The sequence below is a fragment of the Heteronotia binoei genome, chromosome 2 (assembly GCF_032191835.1).
Source record: "Heteronotia binoei isolate CCM8104 ecotype False Entrance Well chromosome 2, APGP_CSIRO_Hbin_v1, whole genome shotgun sequence".
NCBI classification, from domain to species: Eukaryota; Metazoa; Chordata; class Lepidosauria; order Squamata; family Gekkonidae; genus Heteronotia; species Heteronotia binoei.
The window spans coordinates 22632270-22656335 of record NC_083224.1 but is presented as its reverse complement, the minus strand read 5'-3'; the positions used below and the strand labels follow the sequence as shown (position 1 = coordinate 22656335).

Below are 24066 nucleotides of genomic sequence, written 5' to 3'. Positions count from 1 at the left end.
ATCTGGATTCTTCCAGAGTCTTTCGGAGGGCCTCTCAGCCCTGCCTTGGCCTCAGGACAACTTCTCTGGCTTGGGTGATGGCCACAACACTGGCCTCAGCTAACCTGGATCAGTGGGGTGGCTTGTATTGCTCTACCTGGACATGCTGAACATCACTTTCACGGCAACCCCAACTGCTCGATGCACCGAGTGGCGGCCAGTTAGCTGCACTGGCCTCACAAACAAATACTGCTGTTGATTCATGCATCATCTCAATGGCAACAATTCGCACCTTTGATACCTATAAATGATCCTTACCCAGAAAAGCCACACTTTCATAGTTCTCCAGCATGACTTCCCTATAGAGAGCTTTTTGGCCCAGATCCAGCAGGGCCCATTCCACCATGGTGAAATACACAGCCACCTCCTCAAAGGAAAATGGAGACTGAAAGAAAAAGCAGATTCCCTCATCAGAGATCATGCCAGGCAGAGGCCTGACACCTTTGACAGGGTACTTTGTGGGGGCGCAGGAGGTAGAGTTAGGTATGTGTAAGCCATTGCCATTCAGAGTCTCTCTTCTTAAGACAGCAGGAGCAAAAGCTTCCCTGAGAAAGGAGTGAGGGCACCAATTATTCCCGTTTATCCTCCCCTACCTGGACCAGAGGTTGAGCAACCATTCCCACTTCTCTGCAAAGAAAACAGCTCGACAACATCTCTTCACTGCCTGCAAGGGAGACAAAATTGAAGGAAGGATTTTAAACTGGAATTCCTATTTTCTTTGCTTCTCTGAATCCTGCTTACACATCCCCATTCCCAGGGCCTGAAACCTTGTCTTCTTTACACCCAATGAAATTTGTAATAACGTTTAGTAAACTGCAGGAGAGGTGGAAGAGAAGCACCAGATACGCATGAGCTTTGGGGGGTTACAAATGCTGTCAACACAATTCAGACTTCTGTGAGACTTGAAATGTGCCCTGTGAACCTTGGAGCTCAAACGGTTGCAGCATCCCTGCTGGATCAGACCAAAAGCTCAGGCATGACATTCTCCCACCTGCTAGACCTTATTACCCACCCTGGAGTTTGGAATGGCAGGAGAAAAAGAGGTGACTGGAAATCATGTGGTACGACATGTCGCCATCACATCCAAACCCTTGGGATTTCAGCACATCAGCTAACACTGTGGGGAACTGCCAATGTGTTTCCAGAGTGTCTGCTGATGTTGACTTCACATCCAGGAATTTGACCAAACAATACATGAAAATTACACCTTGTCTACCCCTTGTCCATCCTCAAGCCTCATATGGGCTCCAGGTCATGGACTGGCATCCTAATCCAGTATCCCTTATCTGCTGTGGTGCCTCAGATGCCCTGGGAAAACCTTTAAAGCAGGGTCACAAAGCCCAAATTACTGGCCTGTGCCAATGGGTTTATTGAGATTTTCTGCTGCCCCAGAACACGATGGGTGGGTGTGTCTAAAGGACTATCATGTCATAGCTGACTTATGGGGACTCCAGATCTTCAAGGCAAGAGAGATCCAGAGGTGGTATGTCATTGCCTGCCTCTGCATGGCAACCCTGAATTTCTTTGGTGGTCTCACAATCCAAAAACTAATCAGGGCTGACCATTCTTAGCTTCTGAGATCTGATGACCTTGGGTAGACTGGGCCATGCTGGTCAGCGGAACATGGCGTTTCCTTTTATCTACCTTGGCTCATAGCTGCACCCAGATTTGCCTTTTTTTTTCTGAGCCACCTTGAGGCTTTCTAATAGAAGGAAGGTAAGATGTGCATATGTCCATAGATGTAAATATGAATGGAATTGCTCTCTATGAATCTGTATACTTCCCCTTAAAGTGGAGTGGCCATCGCAACATCCTAGGGCATTTTCCCCAGAACTCCATTGTACGTAGAAGTATTTCCCTTTTCTCCAGTCCTGAAGCTTCTGCTCAACAACTTCACTACATGTCCCAATCCCCTCTGGGCAGGAGGCCCCCTTACCACTTGACAGGGCCTCTCGGGCATGTTCCTGGGCCTGCGCCCTCTAACCTTTCTCTGATGGAGCTCCTTCTGCTTCAGAGAACTTTGCTTCCACCTTCACAGATCCTCCCCACATCTGAAACAACAGCAAGGGAGAAGGGTAAGAGAAGGAATGGAACAGGGGGGAGAGATGGATCCTGACCCACTCCCAGACTCCTCATCCCTGACTCCACCACCAGAGTTGCTATAACAACAGGGGCAAGAACCAACTTACTGAACTATCTAGAAGTAGAAATATCTAAGGAAAATATGAACAAAAGAAGAAAAAGTTTTGCATAGTAAAGCTGCACTGGGAGAAACAAATCACCAGGAGTAGATGAGATATCAGGGGAGGTATTCCAAGCCGTAGAAAAGGAGTCCATCAAAATCTTAACAAGAATCTGCAAACAAGGTTGGAAACAAAAGAATGGTCCACAGGCTGGAAATGCTCATTTTACATTCCAGTTCTGAAAAGCAGAGACATCAAAGACTAGCAACTATAAGGGAAAAGGAAAGCACTGGTGCAAGCACCAGTTGTTTCTGACTCTGGGGTGACATTGCTTTCACAACGTTTTCACAGTAGACTTTTTACGGGATGGTTTGCCATTGCCTCCCCCAGTCATCTACACTTTCCCCCCAGCAAGCTGGGTACTCATTTTACCGACCTCAAAAGGATGGAAGGCTGAGTCAACCTTGAGCCGTCTACCTGAAAACACAGCTTCCTCCAGGGACCAAACTCAGGTTGTGAGCAGAGCTTAGGACTGCAGTACTGCAGCTTTAACACTCTGCACCACGGGGCTCTTAGCAACTATCAGACCGCTGCATTAATTCCTCATGCAAGTCAATTGATGCTCAACATTTTACAACAAGGCCTGTGGTCATTTATTGAAAGAGAAATGCCGAACATTCCAGGTGGATACACAGAAGGAAGAGGCACCTGAGATCATACTGCAAATTCACGTTGGTTAATGGAGTGAAGGAGAGAATTTCAGAAGATAACCAGCTTGTGATTCATAGCTTGCATCCATGCTTTTGCATGCTGGGATCAAGAAAAGGTATGGTTGGTTTGAAAAGAAATGGGTGTGCCACAACATCTCATTGTTTTGAAGCACAACCTGTACTCTGGGCAGGAGGCCACCGTTAGGATACAATACAGAAAAATAGAATGATTTCCAGTTGGCAAGGGTGCCAGATATTTTATCTCCTTCTCTCTTCAATCTATATGCAGGACATATCATAAGGAAAGCTGTTTACAAGTTTTATTACATTTCTATAGAAAGCTGGATTACATTTCCTGCCTTGTGCAGGGGGTTGATTACTGGCAGAAAATAGTAAAGACCTGAAATCATTATTACCCTCAGACTTTTAAGCTATATGTTTTAATGATGTTTTATCTTTATTTGTAACTGTATTGAATTCTGTTGTAAGCTGCCCTGAGCCCACTAGCGGGAAAGGGTGGGATATACATTTAAAATTAAATTTAATTTAAAATTATGAATGAAGGCTAGTGCAGAAAACGCTAAAGGAAGATTAAAGCTGACCATCAGGAAGACAAAAGTAATGACTAGAGGAGCAGCACAGAAATTGAATGCTGCTGATGAAGCCACTGAAATTGTTCAAGGTTTCTGTTCTTTTCCTTGGCTCCAACATCATAAAAATGAAACTAGAAATATACTGCACTCCCCCTCTCTCGGCTTGGCTTCGCGAACGAAGATTTAAGAAGGGTGCAATAGTCCACGTCTGCTGCAGGCTCGCTGGTGGCTGACAAGACCAATGCGGGACAGGCAGGTCCGGCCACAGTGGCTGCAGAGAAAAGTCTGATTTAGGCTTGGTGCTGTAGCAGTGTGATTCTTCCTCAATCTCCTTTTGTCCTCAAGACCAGCTATGCGTGCGTTCTCAAAAGAAGAGACAGCCTGGTGGATGGTGTGCCTCCATGCTTTGCGATCTGAGGCTAGGTCAGACCACTGGTGATGGTTGATGCGACAGGTGCCAAGGGATTTCTTCAAGGAGTCCTTGTACCTCTTCTTTGGTGCCCCTCTATTTCGATGGCCGGTGGAGAGTTCGCCATACAGGGCAATCTTGGGAAGGCGGTGGTTTTCCATCCTAGAAATATGCCCTGCCCAGCGCAGCTGCGTCTTCAACAGCAGTGCCTCGATGCTGGTAACCTCCGCCCGCTTGAGAACTTCAGTGTTGGTCACAAAGTCACTCCAGTGGATGTTGAGGATGGTGCGAAGGCAGCGCTGATGAAAGCGCTCAAGGAGTCGCAGGTGATGACGGTATAAAACCCACTATTCGGAGCCGTAGATGAGGGTTGTCATCACCCCAATTAAAAAGGAAAAAATGTTGCTTGTTACCTTCATGCTTGAAGGGAAATGAATGGGGCATCGAAAAGGAATCGCAGTTAATTTCACCATAATTAGAAAAGATTCTCTTACACACTTATCTCTATTTTGACATATTTTTTTCTTCCACCATTGCTGCCCCTTAATTGAATCTATATTGCTGTTGATCCTGTAGACTTGGCTTGTTGTTCCTGTTTTGCCTCAAAGTGTCATAATTTATATACTAATTTGCTTTTCAGTCCTGTTTATCGGTCGAATGGCTTCTTCCATTTCATTGTATCTGAAAAAGTGTGTTTGCACAGGAAAAGTCATACCTTTAATAAAACTTTGTTGGTCTTAAAGGTGTCACTGGACCAGAATTCCCTCTAAGCTGAGTTAGTGTGAGCTAGCTCACAGTTTTTTAGCCTCCTACTCACACAATTTTGCCCCAGAGCAAACTGATTTATGCAGTAGCTCATAACTTTAATGCCAATAGCTCACAAAGTAGATTTTTTTGCTCACAAAATCCCACAGCTTAGAGGGAGTATTGCACAGGACTCTAACTTGATCAACCAAAAGGGAGACTGCAAACAAGAAATCAGGAGACTGAGACTAGGAAAGGTAGCCATGAAGGAGCTAGAAAAGATTCTTCAGTGTAAGGATGTGCCACTGGTGACCATGATCAAGTTAATCTGTGCCTTAATATTCTGCATTACTATGTGTGGGGGTGAAAGGTGGACAAGAAAGAAGAAGAAGAAAACAGATTTATACCTTGCCCTTCTCTCTGAATCAGAGACCCAGAGCGGCTTACAATTTCTTTATCTTCTCCCCCCACAACAGACACCCTGTGAAGTGGGTGGGGGTGAGAGGGTTCTCACAGCAGCTGCCCTTTCAAGGACAACTCCTACAAGAACTATGGCTAACCCAAGGCTATTCCAGCTGCTAATAATGGAGGAGTGGGGAATTAAATCCGGTTCTCCCAGATAAGAGTCCGCACACTTAACCACTATACCAAGCTGGGAGGAAGAAAGTTCATTCTTTCTGGTGTTGGAGGAGAGTTTTGACAGGTATCATGGATCACCAAAAGGACACATTAGTGGGTTCTAGATCAAATCAAGCCTCAGATCTCCCTGGAAGCTAAAATGAATCAAATGAGGCTATTGTATTTTGGTGACATTATAAGAAGACAGGTGTCACTGCAAAGTTGAAGGCCGCAAGAAAAGAGAAAGTCCAAACACATGATAGATTGACTCAATTCAGGAAGCCACAGCCTTCAGTCCAAGACATGAGCAAGGCTTTTAACAAGAGGAACTTTGTAGGGTTGCCATAAGTCGGGAGAGCTTGACAGCAGTTAACACACAAACATAGAAATAGTTGGCAGGAAGCCATAGGATAAGGACATTGCTTGAATGGAGTGACTGAAAGTCCCTCACCTGCTCTGCCTGCTTCTTCTCCTCTGCCTGACTCAGGAGGAAACCTTCGGCCAGGGCCACTGCCTGGGAACTGGTCTCTGGCCCGCATCCTCTCACCCAGCCCTGCACTTCCTGGGGCAGGATGGCCAGAAACTGCTCCAGGATCACCAGGTCCACCATCTCCTTCTTGGTGTGCCTCTCTGGCTCCAGCCAGTCCTTACAAAGTGCATGAAGCTGGCTGCAAACCTCACGGGGACCATCTGCCTCCTGATAACAGAACTGCCGGAAGCATCGGCTGCGAACATCTGCAGTCACAGTGTCCTGAACCAAGATCTCTGGCACAGCTCTTCCCCAATATTCAGCACCACTCCCTGCTTGGATAGGATGGGGACCTTTCCTTGATGCCTTGCCAGTTCCAGGGCACTCTGAATCCTTCTCTTCCATCTCCTTCCCCTTGGGTTGCCTCTGACTCTGGAGGCACCCTTGTTCTCTTCACTGTGAATAGGGAGAGGGAAAGATATCAGAGAGGCAGGAAGAAAAAGAGAACGGAGTTACATCACTGACCCTGGTGAAGAAACACCTAAGGATTACCCCAGTGGATCAGAAAGAGCATCCTTGTTGTAGTTTGTGGATCAGGATTAATGTCCATGTGCTAGATTGCGTATCAGGTTTTTAAAGATATGTTTATTTGATCGTTCAAGCAACAAATACACCAATATTTGCCTTTTTAAAATGTGTTGCGGATGTTATGAGCTTGGCTTCCAGTTTCCAATTTCTCTCTGGTGGGTACATCTGAAGGTAAACTGGAGCCCAGGACAAAGGCATTGGTAGGGGCTTAACCATTAGATGGCAGACTACGTGGATTCAGGTGGATAGTCATGTTGGTATGAAGTGGCAGAGCAACATTTGAGTCCAGTGGCACCTTTAAGTCCAGAAAAGTTTTATTCAAGGAGTAAGCTTTCATGTGCAAGCATGAATACCCACCTGAATCTATCTTCACAGAGGACACCACATTAAGTCTCTTGGAATGGGACTCCATCAATCTTACAAAGATATTTGCAGATACAGACCGATTTCGCACTCACCTTACACCACTCTCACGTTTGTCTTCTCAGCACAGCTTCCTTCCGATTTCCCACTATCTGCCCCCAGGCTGCAGCAAGGATCGGTGTTTTCGCGCAGCAAACAGAAATTGGTTTTTAGCGGTTTTTGTTTTCTGCGTGAAAACGCCGGTCCTTGCTGCAGCCCCAGGGCAGATAGTGGGAAATCGGAAGGAAGCTGTACTGAGAAGACAAACGTGAGAGCGGCGTAAGGTGAGTGCAAAATCGGTCACAGATTCTTCTTACGAAATGCAGAACCCTGGACTATTCTGAAGAAGTGTACTTGCACACAAAAACTTATGCCTTAAATACAATTTTGTCTTAAAGATATCTGTGAACTTAAACTTTGTTCTCTAATTAATGCAATAAATAAAACGAACTCCCCACAAAAAAACCAAAACTGCAGATGGGGGAGCATGGGCCCAAATGTGTAATATTTGGGGCAGCCAATCAACATGAATGACTCCTCCCATGTGATCATCCCGGGAATTCTTATTGGGCTGCCTCTGCGGCTCAGACTGTATTTTGGTTTACAAAGGTTAGATACTGCCTTTTAGCCCCTGCACGTGACACCATGGAAGGTATTTATTCAATCCCATTTATATCCTGCTCCCTCTCCCCGGAATGAGGCTTGAGATGACATACAACATAAGATGAACCTGATAAAACAGTACAAAAGATACAAGAAACTTTTAAAATATAAGAAAACTATTAGCAATCTATAAAAGTCCCATGTGCAGAGTGATAAAGCTGCAGTATTACAGTCCAAGCTGTCTGCTCACGACCTGAGTTCGATCCTGGTGGAAGCTGGGCTCAGGTAGCCAGCTCAAGGTTGACTCAGTCTTCCATCCTTCTGAGGTTGGTAAAATGAGTACCCAGCTTGCTGGGGGGAAAGTGTAGAGCAGGGGTCCCCAGTACTGGTCCGGGGCCTGTTAGCAACTGGGCCATGGAGTGAGGCAGAGACCTTTGCCTACTCCTCATTTAAAGACTTTTTCATATTATATTTACACTGTATTCTGGTCCTGAGACTGTAATAAACTATGATGATGATGACCCCTGGGGGGGGGCAGGGACGGGGGGGGGGCAGCCTGGGGCAGCAAAACCCCCAGTACCCCCACTGGTGCATGGAAAAATTGTCTTCCACAAAACCGGACCTTGGTGCCAAAAAGAAGAATTGCAGATTTATACCCCTACTACTAGTAGTAGTATATTGGATTTATACCCCACCCTACACTCCAAATCTCAGCGTCCCAGAGCGGCTCACAATCTCCTCTACCTCCCTCCCCCACAACAGACACCCTGTGAGGTGGGTGGGGCAGAAAGGACTCTCACAGCAGCTGCCCTTTCAAGGACAACCTCTGCCAGAGCTATAGCTCACCCAAGGCCATTCCAGCAGCTGCAAGCGGAGGAATGGGGAATCAAATCCGGTTCTCCCAGATAAGAGTTGGCACACTTAACCACTACACCAAACTGGCTATCAAAGGTTGGGGGCCACTGGTGCAGAGGACTGGGGAAGGCAATGGCAAACCACCCCGAAAAAAGTCTGCCAAACGTTGTGAAAGCAACCTCATCCCAGAGTCGAAACGACTGGTGCTTGCACAGGGTACTACCTTGACCTTTATTAGTAATCTATTCCTCCCGAATAAATTCGATCCACCTTCGAGAAGGGCCGGATGCAGGGCTGCTGCTGGCCTCCTCCCACTCCCATCCTCACCTCCCCGCTGCCTGGAGGGTCCCGGTCCCCCAGAGGCCGCCCGGGAAAGAGCCACCTTGCAAGCCCTGCAGACCATCCCCCCTCCAAGGCAGGCGCCTCCGCCCCCCCCCCCCCCCGGCAAAGGGAGACCCCGACAGAAAGGAACTTCACCTTTGGGAAGGGTTTAAAAGCCCCCCTTCCCAAAACACGTGGCGAGAACCGAATCCCTCTCTGCGGAGATCTAAAGGACTGACTGGGGAGGGGATCTTCCCGGTCTGCAGCCCCCTCCTTCTCTCCGCCCTCTTCCTCTGCTCGGCGTCTCTAGCAAACAGCTCAGCTCTTTTAACCCTTTCGCTGCTGCAGAGAAAGCCCGGAAAAAAAGCTCCCTGCCCTCCCCGGAAAGACACCCCCTCCCCCGTGGGACTGGGCTTCATTCAGCCCGGCTGTAGTCAGCTGCGCCCTACAGTGCAGCTCAGTGGGGCTGCTCGGGAGTCACTCCGCATGGGGAGGGGGACCCCAGGTTGGATCATCAGCCCCCAGTCTCAGGCAAAGGAGGCAGAGCAAGTGGCTCCCCCCAATCCCTTTCTCGCCTGGCCTCCAGACTTCCTCCTCCACCGAGCAACGGCTGGGAAACTCCATGGTAGGAGGGGGCTACCTGGACTGGGGAATCCATGCAATTCATAGTTCCACCAGAGAATCGGCCCTTCTGGGTCAGGCCAAGGGGGGGTTCATCATCTCCTCCATCATCCTGAACCTCCAGGGAGTCTGGCGAAATGCCATCAGAGAACAAATTGAACCCTCCTCTCCCAGTTTTCCTGCTTGCCCCCCCTGCTTGCCCCCAGAAGGAGATCCTGGATAACTCTTTGCAGATGGATGCTCTTGAGTTCTAGTATTTTGGGAGAGGGAGAAAAAATTCTCTTTGCCCACTGTCTCCACCTCTTGCAGAATGTGATAAACTTTCATAATGTCCCCACTTAAAACAGAGTTGGAGTCCAGTGGCACCTTTAAGACCAACAAAGTTTTATTCAGAATGTATGTAAGCTTTTGTGTGCATGCACACTTTGTCAGACGATGAAATGGGGCACAGTGAGCAGTGCTGCATATAGCTTGTGTGGGCAGTCATTAAGCATGAAAATAGTACACAATTGGAATCCATTAGCTAGCAAAATAGCTAAATTAACAAACTGAAAGAATCATAAGTTTGGTCTGGATAGTATCAGTTGTTTGGGAAAACAACAAAGGCAATAAACATGTCAGAGTTGGAGAATGATGGCTGACAGTCCATCAGTCTTACAAAGAAATTTGCACAGGTACAGAATCAGATTCTTTCTTACAAAATGCAGAAACCTAGACTAAGGTAATAAATGTAGTCTGTTAATTGCTTTATTTCTCTACAAACATGGGTTAAACTAAGAACATCTTTCTCTTAGAGGTGTTTCTGTACACCTAATTTACTTTTTAACGTGTAGCATAGTTTTATAAACATAATTCCAGTTTGCCAATACAAAAGAATATACTAGAATATAGTAGAAGATGGGTATAGCATATGTAATGAGAGAACCAATATCCAGTGTTCCAGTATGTCAGTACAAAAGAGACATTATTCTGCTACATTGTTCTAAAAGAGAAATATGTTGTGAAACAGTGGATGTATAGCTCTACTTGGTGAGAGTGAGTTTAGCATATGTAATGAGATGAGAAACCAATATCCCTGTTCAGTCCCAGGGTCCCAGGGAGGTGTTTGTTCCAAGTTTCGTAATAACTTGTAATTCTGCAATTTCCCTTTCTATTCTGTTCTGTTCCCTTCTGTCTTTTCTGATTACTCCCCCTACCAACAATAAAAAATACACCAACTTAAACAACTCCTGGAGGGCAAATATCCTGCAGTTACTCTTAAAATAGCAAAATTTGGTTGGTTCACCTTTAGGACGAGAAAATTGTTAGCAGCTTAAAATGCCAAAGCATGTCTGTCTTACTGGCCATTTATTTATATTTGTCAATTTTAATAATGTCATAATACTCTTTATTATGTTTTCAAAGATAGTTCTTATGGTTATGTATAGACAGGGGTCGTTTTGTAGAAAAATAGGTGCTGGAGCTCATCCAGGGATTATTATGCAGCTGCACCTACTATTCAATGGACTAGGTAGGGAGGAGAAGGGGGAACCCTCAGCAAGGTTCAGGAGCTGTGCTCCTGTGAGCTCCTGTTGAATCTGAGGCCTGTGTATAGATATTTGTTTTTGTTTAGAATGCTGGCTTTTGCTGTAAATGAAATTGATTGAAATTGGTTGATTGATTGTTCTGGAAGGTTGAAGTAGTCTCCTACCAGTTTCTCAGTTTTGGAATTCCTGAAGTCAGATTTCTGTCCATTTATCCTTTGGCATAGGCTTTGTCCTGTTCGCCCTATGTAGAGAACTGAAGGGCATTGTTGACATTTAATTGCATATATAATAGTGGAAGCTGAGCAAGTGAATGAGCCTGAGATGGTGTAATTAATGCTGTTAGGTCCAGTGTTGTCTGGGTGTATGTGGCCGGAAAAAAATAAACAAGGGGTCCCCCAGTGAATGAACTAAGCTAAACAACCACAAATACTGGGAACATATAAATTCAGAGATTGCTCATGTATTAATGAATCATCAGCAGGTCACCAGCTCTCTACTGCTCCCCCCTTATTTACAACCATTGGGCAAGTAATAAATCCATCTGGCCCAAGGATGTTTATGCTATAGCCTGGCTGGTACCACTTTCAAGTCGCCTCTCCCACAGGTTCACACAGACAGCTCTTATCTTCTGCTAGAGAAGTGTGAGAATGGGAGATGTTTTTAATAGCCTAAATTCCTTAGTAATAAAAGAGATAGTGTTTAGTAACCTTTGAACCCGTGACTCAAGTATGCATCTGTAATGTAACCTTTGACAATATCCTATATAGCAACAGTGTAACCCTGTATACGCCATTACTCCCAAGGCTTGTGTCCTTGGTACAGCTTCTGAATTTCTAACAATAAAACAGCTTTGATTTAAAACAAAAGACTGCTTATTGAGAAATATCGGCGCTTGACAATCTAGGAGTCCATAAGTGTACGGAGGCTATAGCCTGAAATAACAATTTTCCAAAAACACCAGACCCAAGAAGACCAGGAGATGGATGCAGAAAGAGTCAAGGTCCCTTTGCCCAATGAACATTTCCATGTTCAAAATAAAGATCTTTTTCAAGGGCTGGGAATATTCTCTTCTTAAGAGGAGGCCTGGTGAAGGCATTTCTCTCTTAAAATCACTTCTCCAAGCCAAGCCAGCTGGCAGCTTGGAAAACACATTTAAAGTTCCTTTGTTTCCACCTCTCCCTCCCATCTATTTGCCTCCCTCCCTCCCTTCCTGCACTCAAACATCTGATGTTTATTCTATGTGGCTCTTACATGAAGGAAGCTCTATCCTGTCCCCCTTTAGTCATCCCCTTTCTAAACGGAAAAGTCCCAGACTCTTTCAGCCTTTCCTTATAGGGAGAGTGCTCCAACCTCCTATCTGCCTTGAGTATTGGTGAGGAAGGCAGACTATAAATAATTGAATATGAGTCACCTTTTTCTCCCTTGCCTTGTGAGGTAACTTAGGCTGAGATGAAGTAACTGACCAAAGGTTACCCAGTGAGCTTCATGGTGGTGGTGGTGGTGGTGGTGGTGGCGGCAGGGGGGTCTTGAACTCATATCCCGCTAGGCCTTCCTGAGTACTTCAAAACCATACCAAGCTACTGGTCAATGCATCTTGCATGTTAAAAACTGATGTGCAAGTGATTGTTTCAGAGGACCACCATCTGTCTGCAGTAAAACAGCTCAATTCAAGTCCAGAAGCATCTCAGTGAGGAACAGAAGAAGATATTGGATTTATATCCCGCCCCTGTACTCTGAATCTCAGAGCAGTCACAATCTCCTTTACCTCTCCCCCCACCCCCACAAAACACAACAGACACCCTGTGAGGTAGGTGGGGCTAAGAGAGCTCTGACAGAAGCTGCCCTTTCAAGGACAGCTCTGCGACAGCTATGGCTGACCCAAGGCCATTCCAGCAGCTGCAAGTGAAGGCGTGGGGAATCAAACCTGGTTCTCCCAGGTAAAAGTCTACGCACTTAACCACTACACCAAACGGGCTCTCAAGTTATATAGTCCAGAATCGTGTTTCACACAGTGCGTAGTCGACTGCTCTGGGTGGCCAACAAACACGGTATAGAGGCAAAGGCCTTTCTCAGGTGCTGCTTCCAAACATTGGGGTTCAGAGGTTTGTTGGTTCTGTATCTGAAAACCCCTTTTACTTAAATTGACTAGTAGCCACTGATAGCCCTCTGCCCCATAACTGTCTAATTCTCTTTTAAAGCCTTCTTTGTCTGTGGCCATCATTAAATTCTCAATGAATGAATTCTACAATTTAGTCACTCGTGGAGTAAAGAGGTACTTTTGCTGGAAGCCCCTGAGTTGAATATTGTGGGAAAGGGACAAAAATTCTCTCTACCCACTTTCTCTACTTTCTGCAGAATTTTTTTTAACCTCTCTGTCTGCCTGCTGCTTAGTCACCTTTTTATATACACTGAAAATTCCCAGACTCTGTAACCTTTACTCGAAGGAAAGGGCTCTATCCCATTCATCTTTTTGCTTGCCCACTTCTGGATGTAAGGGCAATCTGCTTGTGACCTCTGTTACTCTGTTGATGAACAGGGTTCATTTGGCTGATCTGCCTGGCAAGCAATGTCTCCACGTCTTCCATCACTGTGCATCCCTCCCTAAGCTGCACACTCCATGGAAGAGAAGAACCAACCCAAACAGAAGGAGAATACCATCTTCTTCACTTTTCTCTGCAACACAAGTGCTGTTTTAGGCAGAGACAAAGCTTGCTATTGCCAGGGGTGGCCAAACTGTGGTTCAGGAGCCACATGTGGCTCATTCATACATTTTGTGTGAACATATAAACATACAAAGCTGCCTTATACTGAATCAGACCCTCAGTCCATCAGTCAGTATTGTCTACTCAGACTGGCAACGGCTCTCCAAGGTCTCAAGCTGAGGTTTTTCATGCCTACTTGCCTGGACCCTTTTTTGTTGGAGATGCCGGGGATTGAACCTGGGACCTTCTGCTTACCAAGCAGATGCTCTACCGCTGAGCCACCATCCCTCCCCATGAAGCCCCCACTGCCCTGTTGGCAGACCTGGAGAAGGCATTTAAAGCTAAAGTTCCTTCCTTCCTTCCTTCCTTCCTTCCTTCCTTCCTTCCTTCCTTCCTTCCTTCCTTCCTTCCCTCGAATATCTGATATTCATGTCTTGTAGTTCTTAAACAACTGACATTTATTCCAGGGCTTTTTTTGGAGAAAAAGCTCAGCATGAACTTATTTGCATATTAGCCCACACACCCTGATATCACCATTGTTTCACACAGGGCTCATAAGCCCAACTCTGTGGGGTATATTAGGCAAAGTGAGTGACTGGCCCAGAGTCACCCAGCAATTTCTACGGCAGAGTTGGGCTTATGAACCTGGGTCCCCTAGTTGTTAGTCTCCATGCATGAACACCAGCACTGTAAGGAGTATATGTGTCTTTGTGGAAGGTCAGGTCTCTAAGTGGGAATGAACTGCAAGTAAAAGAGTGGCTGCAGGTTTGAAATTGGCGGAGAGTGGATTGGTGTGGATGAATTACACCAACGTGGTGGAAGAAAAGGACAGATTCAGGAGGCCTGGTGGCTGATGAATCCGCGGAGGATTCATGATTTATGTGGTCGATTCAGCTACTGATGAGGGCAGTGGCTCCAGTTCCTTGGAGAGTTTATATTCTATGTGTATGATTTTGGGTGAACCTCTCTAAATGGGGAAGAAACCCTGCTTCACAAGCACAAATGCTTCCAGGGTGGTGGAGAAAAAAAGTTGTTGATTGTGCAGTGAGGGAATGCATTTTCAGACTGGGAAGAGGACTACTTCTGCTGAGGAGCAGAGGAAGATAAATGGACAGAAGCTTCTGTAAGGTGAGAGGCATTCTGAAGGTGGATTATACATAGTGAGTCAGTACAGTTGGGAAAAAAGGACATTCACACTGCTCCTCTCCTATCTATCAAACAGCCAGTTTGGTGTAGTGGTTAAGTGTGCGGACTCTTATCTGGGAGAACCGGGTTTGATTCCCCACTCCTCCACTTGCACCTGCTAGCATGGCCTTGGGTCCGCCATAGCTCTGGCAGAGGTTGTCCTTGAGAGGGCAGCTGCTTTGAGAGTCCTCTCAGCCCCACCCACCCCACAGGGTGTCTGTTGTGGGGGAGGAAAGTAAAGGAGATTGTGAGCCGCTCTGAGACTCTTTGGAGTGGAGGGCGGGATATAAATCCAATATCATCATCTTCTTCTTCTATCAAAAGATGCTACAAATTACAGGTAGGTGGGGGAGCAGTGTGGTGCTGTATGGAAAGATAAGCTTTCTGAAGTTGGCATTAGTAAATTTTAACAGTTTTTTGGGTCCAAATTACCCCCACCTTTAGACTTTTGCTTCTACAACTCTATATATGTTTGGGACAACATATGCATGTGAAAAGTTCTAAAGCTTTATTCTGGAATAAATGTCCATACATCAAAAGTACATTCTCAGTTTACAGATATGCACCTAACCAGCACACTACTACAGCACAGAAATTGACTTAATTCAGACAAACAGGTGTCAGTTATCAAAGACTACTAAATAAAGGAAATACTGCAAGGCCGTTCATTCTTTGTTTAAGAAAAAAATAATATTGTTAATTGGGTTGGCCTATGTCCTTTCTAAAGTCTATTCTCTGGTAAAAAGGTAAAGGTAGTCACCTGTGCAAGCACCAGTCGTTTCCGACAGGGGTGACGTTGCTTTCACATTTTCACAGCAGACTTTTTACGGGGTGGTTTGTCATTGCCTTCCCCAGTCATCTACACTTTCCCCACTGCAAGCTGGGTACTCATTTTATTGACCTCAGAAGGATGGAAGGCTGAGTCAATCTCCAGCCGGCTACCTGAACCCAGCTTCCGCCAGGATCGAACTTAGGTTGTGAGCAGAGCTCAGGAGTGCAATACTGCAGTTTTACCACTCTGCACCACAGGGCATCTCTGGTACCTGGCATTAAATTGTAGGGCACACATAGCTCGGCCCAACAAAGAGACATTTCTGTCAGATTGTTGTAACAAAAGACTTCAACACCCTAGGCTAAGAAGTTACATGGTTTTTCCTTGTGTATGTTTTTAGATGTTGTTGAAGGTAACCACATTGACTGAATCTCTTTGTATTCGGAAACTTTTTGCCCTCTCTGGATTCCTTGATGCTCTTGAAGGGGGACATTCTGACTGAATCTCTTCCCACACTCTGAGCATTCAAAAGACTTCTTTAATGTGTGCGATCTTTGATATTGTTCAAGATTGTCACTCTGAAACTCTTCCCACACTCTAAATAAACAAAGGTGTCTTCCCTGTGTGGATTCTTAGATGACTTAGAAGAGTACTGCTGTGACTGAATCTCTTTCCACACTCTGAACATACAAAAGGCTTCTCCCCTGTATGGATTCTTAGATGACTTTGAAGAGTACTGCTGTGACGGAATCTCTTCCCACACTCTGAGCATTCAAACGGCTTCTCACCTGTGTGAGTTCTTAGATGACATTGAAGATGGCCACTGTGACGGAATCTCTTCCCACACTCTGAGCATTCAAAAGGCTTCTCCCCTGTGTGGGTTCTTTGATGCAGTTGAAGATTGCCACTGTGACTGAATCTCTTCCCACACTCTGAGCATTGAAAAGGCTTCTCCCCTGTGTGGGTCCTTAGATGTTTTTGAAGACTGCTACTGTCACGGAATCTTTTCCCACACTCTGAGCATTCAAAAGGCTTCTCTCCTGTGTGGGTTCTTAGATGTTTTTGAAGAGTGCTACTATCATTGAATCTCTTCCCACATTTGGAGCATTCAAAAGGCTTCTCCCCTGTGTGGGTACTAAGATGTTTTTGAAGAGTGGTACTGTGACTGAATATCTTCCCACACTCTGAGCATTCAAAAGGCTTCTCCCCTGTGTGGGTTCTTAGATGTTTTTTAATATGGTCACTCCGACTGAATCTCTTCCCACACTCTGAGCATTCAAAAGGTTTCTCCCCTGTGTGTGTTCTTAGATGACTTTGAAGATAGGAACTGTGGCTGAATCTCCTCCCACACTCTGAGCATCCAAAAGGCTTCTCACCTGTGTGGGTTCTTCGATGACTTTGAAGATGGCCACTCTGACTGAATCTCTTCCCACACTCTGAGCATTCAAAAGGCTTCTCCCCTGTGTGGGTTCTTCGATGCTTTTGAAGAGGGCCACTGTGGCTGAATCTCTTCCCACACTCTGAGCATTCAAAAGGCTTCTCCCCTGTGTGGGTTCTCAGATGACTTTGAAGATGGCCACTGTGGCTGAATCTCTTTCCACACTCTGAGCATTCAAAAGACTTCTCTCCTGTGTGGGTTCGTCTATGCTTTTGAAGAGGACCACTGTGGCTGAATCTCTTCCCACACTCTGGGCATTCAAAAGGCTTCTCTCCTGTGTGCGTTCTTTGATGCTGTTGAAGATGGACACTACAACTGAATCTCTTCCCACACTCTGAGCATTCAAAAGGCTTCTCCCCTGTGTGGGTTCTTTGATGATGTTGAAGAGTGCTACTGTGATTGAATCTCTTCCCACACTCTGAGCATTCAAAAGGCTTCTCTTCTGTGTGGGTTCGTTGATGACTTTGAAGATTGCAACTCTGACTGAATCTCTTCCCACACTCTGAGCATGCAAAAGGCTTCTCCCCTGTGTGGGTTCTTAGATGACTTTGAAGATTGCCACTCTGACTGAATCTCTTCCCACACTCTGAGCATTCAAAAGGCTTCTCCCCTGTGTGGGTTCTTTGATGATGCTGAAGAGTGCTACTGTGACTGAATCTCTTCCCACACTCTGAGCATTCAAAAGGCTTCTCTCCTGTGTGGGTTCTTTGATGTTGGTGAAGAGCGCCACTCTGACTGAATTTCTTCCCACACTCTGAGCATTCAAAAGGCTTCTCCCCTGTGTGAATTCGTAGATGACTTTGAAGATCACCACTCCGACTGAATCTCTTCCCACATTCTGAGCATTCAAATGGCTTCTCACCTGTGTGCGTTATTCGATGCTGTTTAAGGAGGAAACTACGACTGAATTTCTTTTCACACTCTGAGCATTCAAAAGGTTTCTCCACTGTGTGGATCCTTTGGTGCACAAGGAGTTGTGATTTGTATCTGAAGTACCTTCCACATCGAAAGCATTTACATGACTTCATAAAGCCATGTTTTGAAAAATGTATATTATATTGGGTTTGATCTGAGAATTTCATTCCACACTCCAAGCACTTGTATGTTTCCTCCAACATGTGAATGACTTCTTGGAAATGCCTCCCTTGGTAAGAAACAGATTTATTCCTCTTCTTCACCCTATGACCGACTTTCTGTCTCTTCAGCTTGCCCTCAGTCCTGATGTTTCTTCTCACATGTTCATTATTGGTTTCATCTGGCAACTGGTTATGCAGTTCCCCATCCTCCTCATTCCTCTGATCATCTTCTGCTGTAATAAAGAGAGAGATCTCCTGTTAGAATTCACACAAGGTCAGATGCGCTCCTGAAGTTTCATCCATGCTCCAAATATTTCAGTACCTTCCTCCTGTTGTACACACTGGAGTATACAATAATATACATTTTTTGCTACAGAGACACTTGGTTGGAACTCCTGCAACACAGACTGGGAGTCCTCGTTTTTATGGCTCCCCACCCGTATAGTTTTGAAGTAAGGCCTGTTTTATGATGGAAGCTATTTCTGTACTCCAAGCAGTTATAAAATTGCTCTCCTAAGGGAATTAGCATCTGCTAAATGACATTCATTCTCTAACTGAAGGTCAGAGATGGAAATTCCACACTTTCATTTCCCTGCAGTGGATTCTCTGGTTCACACAGAGACCTTTATTTCTTCTTTTCTTTGACTGCCCTTTCTACATGGACTGGGGTTTCTCAGAGGACGCCTCTTTAGAAAGGAATGCGCTTCCCTCCTCTTACCTGCGTGGCTTTCCTCCTGCCTCTGGGGTCCATCTCCATAGTTTTCTTTGGCATTTTCGTTCTTGACTATTTCCATAGAAAACCCCTGGAATTCCCCAGCTGTCTCCTCTACATCTGCTGCTGAAATAAGGAGTTTCTATCAGCACCCATGTGTGAAGCCAAGCCACTAGTCAGGCACTCCTAACTCCTTGGTCTGCATTTCTGTTATAAGATCTTATTTCCTACCAAACCTTATCCCTGCCTGGCTCTCTCATATAGCTGTTTTTAGGCGTTTTCGCACAGGGCTTACCCCAGAGCGACGTCCCTCTTCACCGCGCAGCGTCTGCGCGGATTTCGCACCAACTGCTCCGCAGAACCCGGAAGAGCCGTGTAGTGCCACGGCTTTTGCGTCGCAAATGTAAACTGCCAAAAACCAACTTTACATTTGCGACGCAAAAGCCACAGCTCTTTGCGGCTCTTACGGGTTCTGCGGAGCAGTTGGTGCAAAATCCGCGCAGACGCTGAGCGGTGAAGAGGGACGTCGCTCCGGGGTAAGCCCTGTGCGAAAACGCCCTTTGTTTTCTTCCCATCCCTCCTCTCCTCAGACTCCCTGTATGTATTTTAAGTGGGAAGGTGGCAAAGAATGATTCCCCCACTGCTCCTATTTGACTTGCTGTACAGTTCTTTCAACTCTCCGCTCTTGACAATTAAATACAAGATGTTATCATGATATCTAGTCCTGCAACTGCACTGAGAATTTGTCTTCTAGTTGTGAAGAGAGCCAGAAGGAGCTGGTTTTTGGCCTCCCCCAAATACACATTTTCTGTGGAACTAACCAAATGAACCCCACAGTTCAGAGGGGAACCCCCATGTTTTTTTGGACGAGTTGCCATTTGTTAGGGGGGCAAGTGATGACCAATGAGAAAACCAACCCTGTATTGTTGGGCCACCTTTCTCTAAGGTCAGCTGCATTTTCTTTCTATTTCCGAGCCACTCTCTATACCTTAGCTGGATTCTCTGGCTCACTATACTCTCTAATGCACAGCAATTTCTGAATCCTGAGGGCGGGATATAAATTTGATTAAATAAATAAATATAAATTCGATTAAATAAATCACCCAGGTATTTCTGCCTTTCCTAGAAGCACCGAGTCAGCCTTTTTATCTGAGAGATGCATTTCATATTGTCAGCAAGAGACAGCCAGAGGACTGCCTTATGGGGCCTCAGGGTCATTAATTTGTTACAGTAGAGTAAGAGCTTCTGGAAGCCCATCCCAGAGGAACACACAGTGCCCAAAATTCCAGATAAGGCCTCAAAAGAGTCACTCCTGTTTCATCTTCCCAAAACAGCTGAAACACTCAGGGAACATGCACTGAATGTGCAGATATACGATACGTGTTCAGTGTGACTGGGGTGATGTAATGTAAACAAGGGGGAGCTAGTTTGGCAGACCCTTAGCGCAGCACAGGGGTGTCATTGTTGTTAGCCCTCTTCCCTGGGGATGGAGGAGATCGTGCTGGCTGGCTTTCGATAAACCCAGGCATTGGGGTCACACTGCGTGGACAGGTATTCCTGGCTTTTCTGTGTCTGTTTTTCTGTGGCAGACGCTTTACTACCTCAAGGGGGTGGAAGAAACTAAGCCTTTGGGAAGGAGTTGGTTGTTTGCCTCTTGGGGAGACTAGAGGTTGCTGCAGCGCTTTCTCTATCCTCTTGTGGATTATCCACCTGTGCTTCAACTGAGAATTTTTCTCTGTATTCACTACTGAATCTCTTCAACAACACACACTTCCACCCTCTTGGGGTGAGGATTGATCTACCTCGTGATAACAGAGGTTGTTGTGTTTTTAAACTTAAGCCAGTTCCCTTGGGTTGAAGTGTTTAGTGGGATTACCTGCTGCAGAACACCTCTGCAAGGTAGAACAGTTCCTAAGGAAGCACTCAGACTCATTTCCAACTAATAGGAAGGCCTAAAGGCATCCATATGAAGAATGAAGGAAAGGGGTGATGTGCCTTTGTCCTTTCCTATCTGGTAAAGCTGCAGTACTGCAGTCGGAGCCCTCTGCTCACGACCTGAGTTCGATCCCAGCGGAAGCTGGTTCAGGTAGCTGGCTCCAGGTTGACTCAGCCTTCCATCCTTCCGAGGTCGGTAAAATGAGTACCTAGCTTGCTGGGCGGGAAAGTGTAGATGACTGGAGAAGGCAATGGCAAACCGCTCCGTAAAAAGTCTGCCGTGAAAACACTGGTGCTTGCACAAGGAACTACCTTTACTTTTTTTTATCTTTAAATACTGCCGCATCCAGTATTTAAGGCTAGTGTGGCCATTCAAGAGCCAAAGTGAGCAAAGCCCCAAAAGGATCTTCTGAGCCTCCAGAAGGCCTCTCTCCCTTTTTACCCACCAGTCTTGGTAATTCTACAAAACCAAGAGTTGCTTAGAAGTGAAAAGGAAAGGTTCAATAGGTATTCCCTTCCAATTCCCTTGGCATAACTGTAAAGCAGGGGTCTCAAACATGCGGCCTGGGGGCAGAATCTGGCTCCTAACAGGCCCCTAGGCAACTGGCTCTTGTCTGCTTCCTTCTCCCTCTCTCTTGCTTTCTTCTGCATAACAGAAGAGGGTGATGAAGATGGTGAGGGGTCTGGAGACCAAGTCCTATGAGGAAAGGTTGAAGGAGCTGGGGATGTTTAGCCTGGAGAGGAGGCGGCTGAGAGGTGATATGATCACCATCTTCAAGTACTTGAAGGGCTGTCATATAGAGGATGGTGTGGAATTGTTTTCTGTGGCCCCAGAAGGTAGGACCAGAACCAATGGGTTGAAATTAAATCAAAAGAGTTTCTGGCTCAACATTAGGAAGAACTTCCTGACTGTTAAAGTGATTCCTCAGTGGAACAGGCTTCCTCGGGAGGTGGTGGGCTCTCCTTCCTTGGAGGTTTTTAAACAGAGGCTAGATGACCATCTGACAGCAATGAAGATCCTGTGAATTTAGGGGGAAGTGTTTGTGAGTTTCCTGCATTGTGCAGGGGTTGGACTAGATGACCCTAGAGGTCCCTTCCAACTCTATGATTCTATAAAAGTTTTCTTTGCCAGGCTTGCTCAATTGCACAGGAGCTACAGAACAAAACCTCGATTTTCTCCATTGGTTGAGGCTCCTCCCCCTCCTGTTCCCTGGGGAAGGAAAGAAAGAGCCAGAGGGAGAAATACAAAGAAAGCACCCATGAGAGAAATACAAAGACCAACAAACGCTAATGTTTTAAGGGTTTTTTTTAAAATCTTAAGTTGTATTTATCTGTGTCCTTTAAAAAGTTTATCTCTCTGCTTTTTTTGTTGTTCAGTCGCACAGTCGAGTCCGACTCTTTGCGACCTCATGGACCAAGTCACACCAGGCCCTCCTGTCTTCCACCAACCTCCGAAGTCTGCTCAAATTCGTGTTTGTTACATCAGTAACGCTGTCCAGCCATCTCATCTTTTGCCGTCCCCTTCTTCTTTTGCCTTCTGTCTTTCCCAGCTGTGCTACTTAATCTTAAATTGGTACATATATGGCCTGACCCAATATAGCCCAGCCCGGCCTGACAAGGCCTCATTTATGTCAGATCTGGCCTTCATAACAAATGTGTCCAACACCCCGGCTGTAAAGGATACCCACTTGCTGCAAGCTCATTTGGCAAGGAAATTGTTCCTTCCAATTTTCCAGAGAAACTGTGCAGCCACTCTTCAGATGCAAGGTCTTTGTCTGTCTCTAATGAAAAATCTTGTACATTCCTGGCTTCTGTGAGAAAGGGAGAGGGGAGAGGGAAAGGAGATAGATAATTTTTCTGAGGGGAAGAAATCCAAGAAAGAGGAAAAGGCTCTGTCCAGAGTCTTTCTGAGGGTCTTTCAGCCCTGCCTTGTTCTTGGACCACGGTCACCTTCTCTGGCTTGGGTGATGGACAAAACACTGGCCTTAGCTGCACATGGACCAGTTGGGTAGCTTCTATCACTCTACTGGACCATGCTGAACAACACTTTCATAGCCGACCCAACTTCTTGAGGCACCCAGTGACAGCCAATTAGTTGCACTGGCCTCACAAGCATATATTGCTGTTGATTCATGCATCATCCCAATGGCAGTGATTCGCACCTTTAGCACTTATGAAAGATTCTTACCCAGAAAAGCCACACTTCCATAGTTCTCCAGCATGACTTCCCTGTAGAGAGCTTTTTGGCCCAGATCCAGCAGGCCCCACTCTGCCATGGTGAAATACACGGCCACTTCCTCAAAGGAAAATGGAGACTGAAAGAAAAAACAGATTCCCTCATCACAGATCACGCCCGGCTGAGAGTACACTCTCCACGGGGTAGTCTGTGAGGGTGCAGGATGCAGAACTCAGTATGTGTAAAGGCAGTGCTGTTCAGAGCCTCTGTTCCTCAGACAGCAGGAGCCAAAGCTTCCCTAATAAAGGAACAAGGGCCCTGGCTATCTCCCATCCATCCCCCCTACCTGGACCAGAGGTCGAGGAGGCGTTTCCACTTCTCTCCAAAGAAAATGGCTTGATAACATCTCTTCACTGCCTGCAAGGAAGACAGAAAGGAAAGGAAGAATCTAAGCCTCAAATTCCTATTTTGTTTCCTTGTCTCAATTTTGTTTATGCATCCCAATTCTCAGGGTTGTGAAAACTTTTCTTCATTATGCTACAGAAAATTGGTAGTAATTTTTAGCAAAGTGGGAGAGGTGGAATAGAAGCCCCAGGTGCCCATGAACCTCAGGGGGGGTTATAAATGTTGCCAACACACTGCAAATGTCTGTGAAACTTGAAATGTGCCCTGTGAACCCGGGAGCATAAATGGTTCCAGTATCCCTGCTGTCCAGGCTTGGCATTCTCGCACCTCCTGGACCTTCTTACCCATCCTGGAGTCTGGACTGGCAGGAGAAAAACAAGTAACTGGAAATCATGTGACAGGACACATAGCCATTGCATGCAGTCCTAAAGTCATGTGATTTTAGCACATCAGCTAAAACTCTAGGGTGCTGCCAATATGTTTCCAGAGCGTCTGCTGATGCTCTGACTTCACAGGCAGGTATTTGAACGGGCAAGACATAAAAATGGCATCACCCTGTGTTCCACCCTCAAAGGGGGGCCAGGCCATGGCCTGGCCTCCCTAATCCAGTGTCCTCTTTCTGAATGTTGCCACCCAGATGCCCCTGAAAAGTATTCAAAATGGGACACAGAGCCCAAATTACTGGCCTCTGGCGATGTTTCTTTTTTCTTTTTTAGATTTGCTGCCCTAGAACAGTGTGTGTCTGTTGTGTGCGTGTGTGTGTCTAAAGTGCTGTCAAGTCACAGCTGACTTTTGGTGACTCCAGTTCTTCAAGGCAAGAGACATTCAGAGGCAGTGTGCCTCTGCAAAGCAACCCTGAATTTCTTTGAAGATCTCCCAAGCCAAAAACTAATCAGGGCTGACCATTCTTAGCTTCTGCGATCTGATGACCTTGGGTAGGCCGGGCAATGCTGGTCACGGAAACATGGAGGTTCTATTAATTCT

General features: G+C 46.0%; 2 protein-coding genes across 2 annotated transcripts in view; both read right to left on the bottom strand.

The window, feature by feature from the left end:
• LOC132566029 (zinc finger and SCAN domain-containing protein 31-like) overlaps window positions 1–8831 on the bottom strand; it is an 80753-nt gene extending 71922 nt beyond the window's left edge. Inside the window, exons 1-3 of the mRNA XM_060230682.1 lie at window positions 8691–8831; window positions 5748–6221; window positions 1976–2090 (exon numbers count right to left, since the gene is read on the bottom strand). Coding sequence (XP_060086665.1) covers window positions 2019–2090; window positions 5748–6170 — 495 coding nt within the window. The 5' untranslated portion in view covers window positions 6171–6221; window positions 8691–8831 and the 3' untranslated portion in view covers window positions 1976–2018. The remainder of the gene's footprint in view (window positions 1–1975; window positions 2091–5747; window positions 6222–8690) is intronic.
• LOC132566023 (zinc finger protein 420-like) overlaps window positions 1–24066 on the bottom strand; it is a 58318-nt gene that overhangs the window by 7223 nt on the left and 27029 nt on the right. Inside the window, exons 3-4 of the mRNA XM_060230673.1 lie at window positions 633–703; window positions 298–424 (exon numbers count right to left, since the gene is read on the bottom strand). Coding sequence (XP_060086656.1) covers window positions 298–424; window positions 633–703 — 198 coding nt within the window. The remainder of the gene's footprint in view (window positions 1–297; window positions 425–632; window positions 704–24066) is intronic.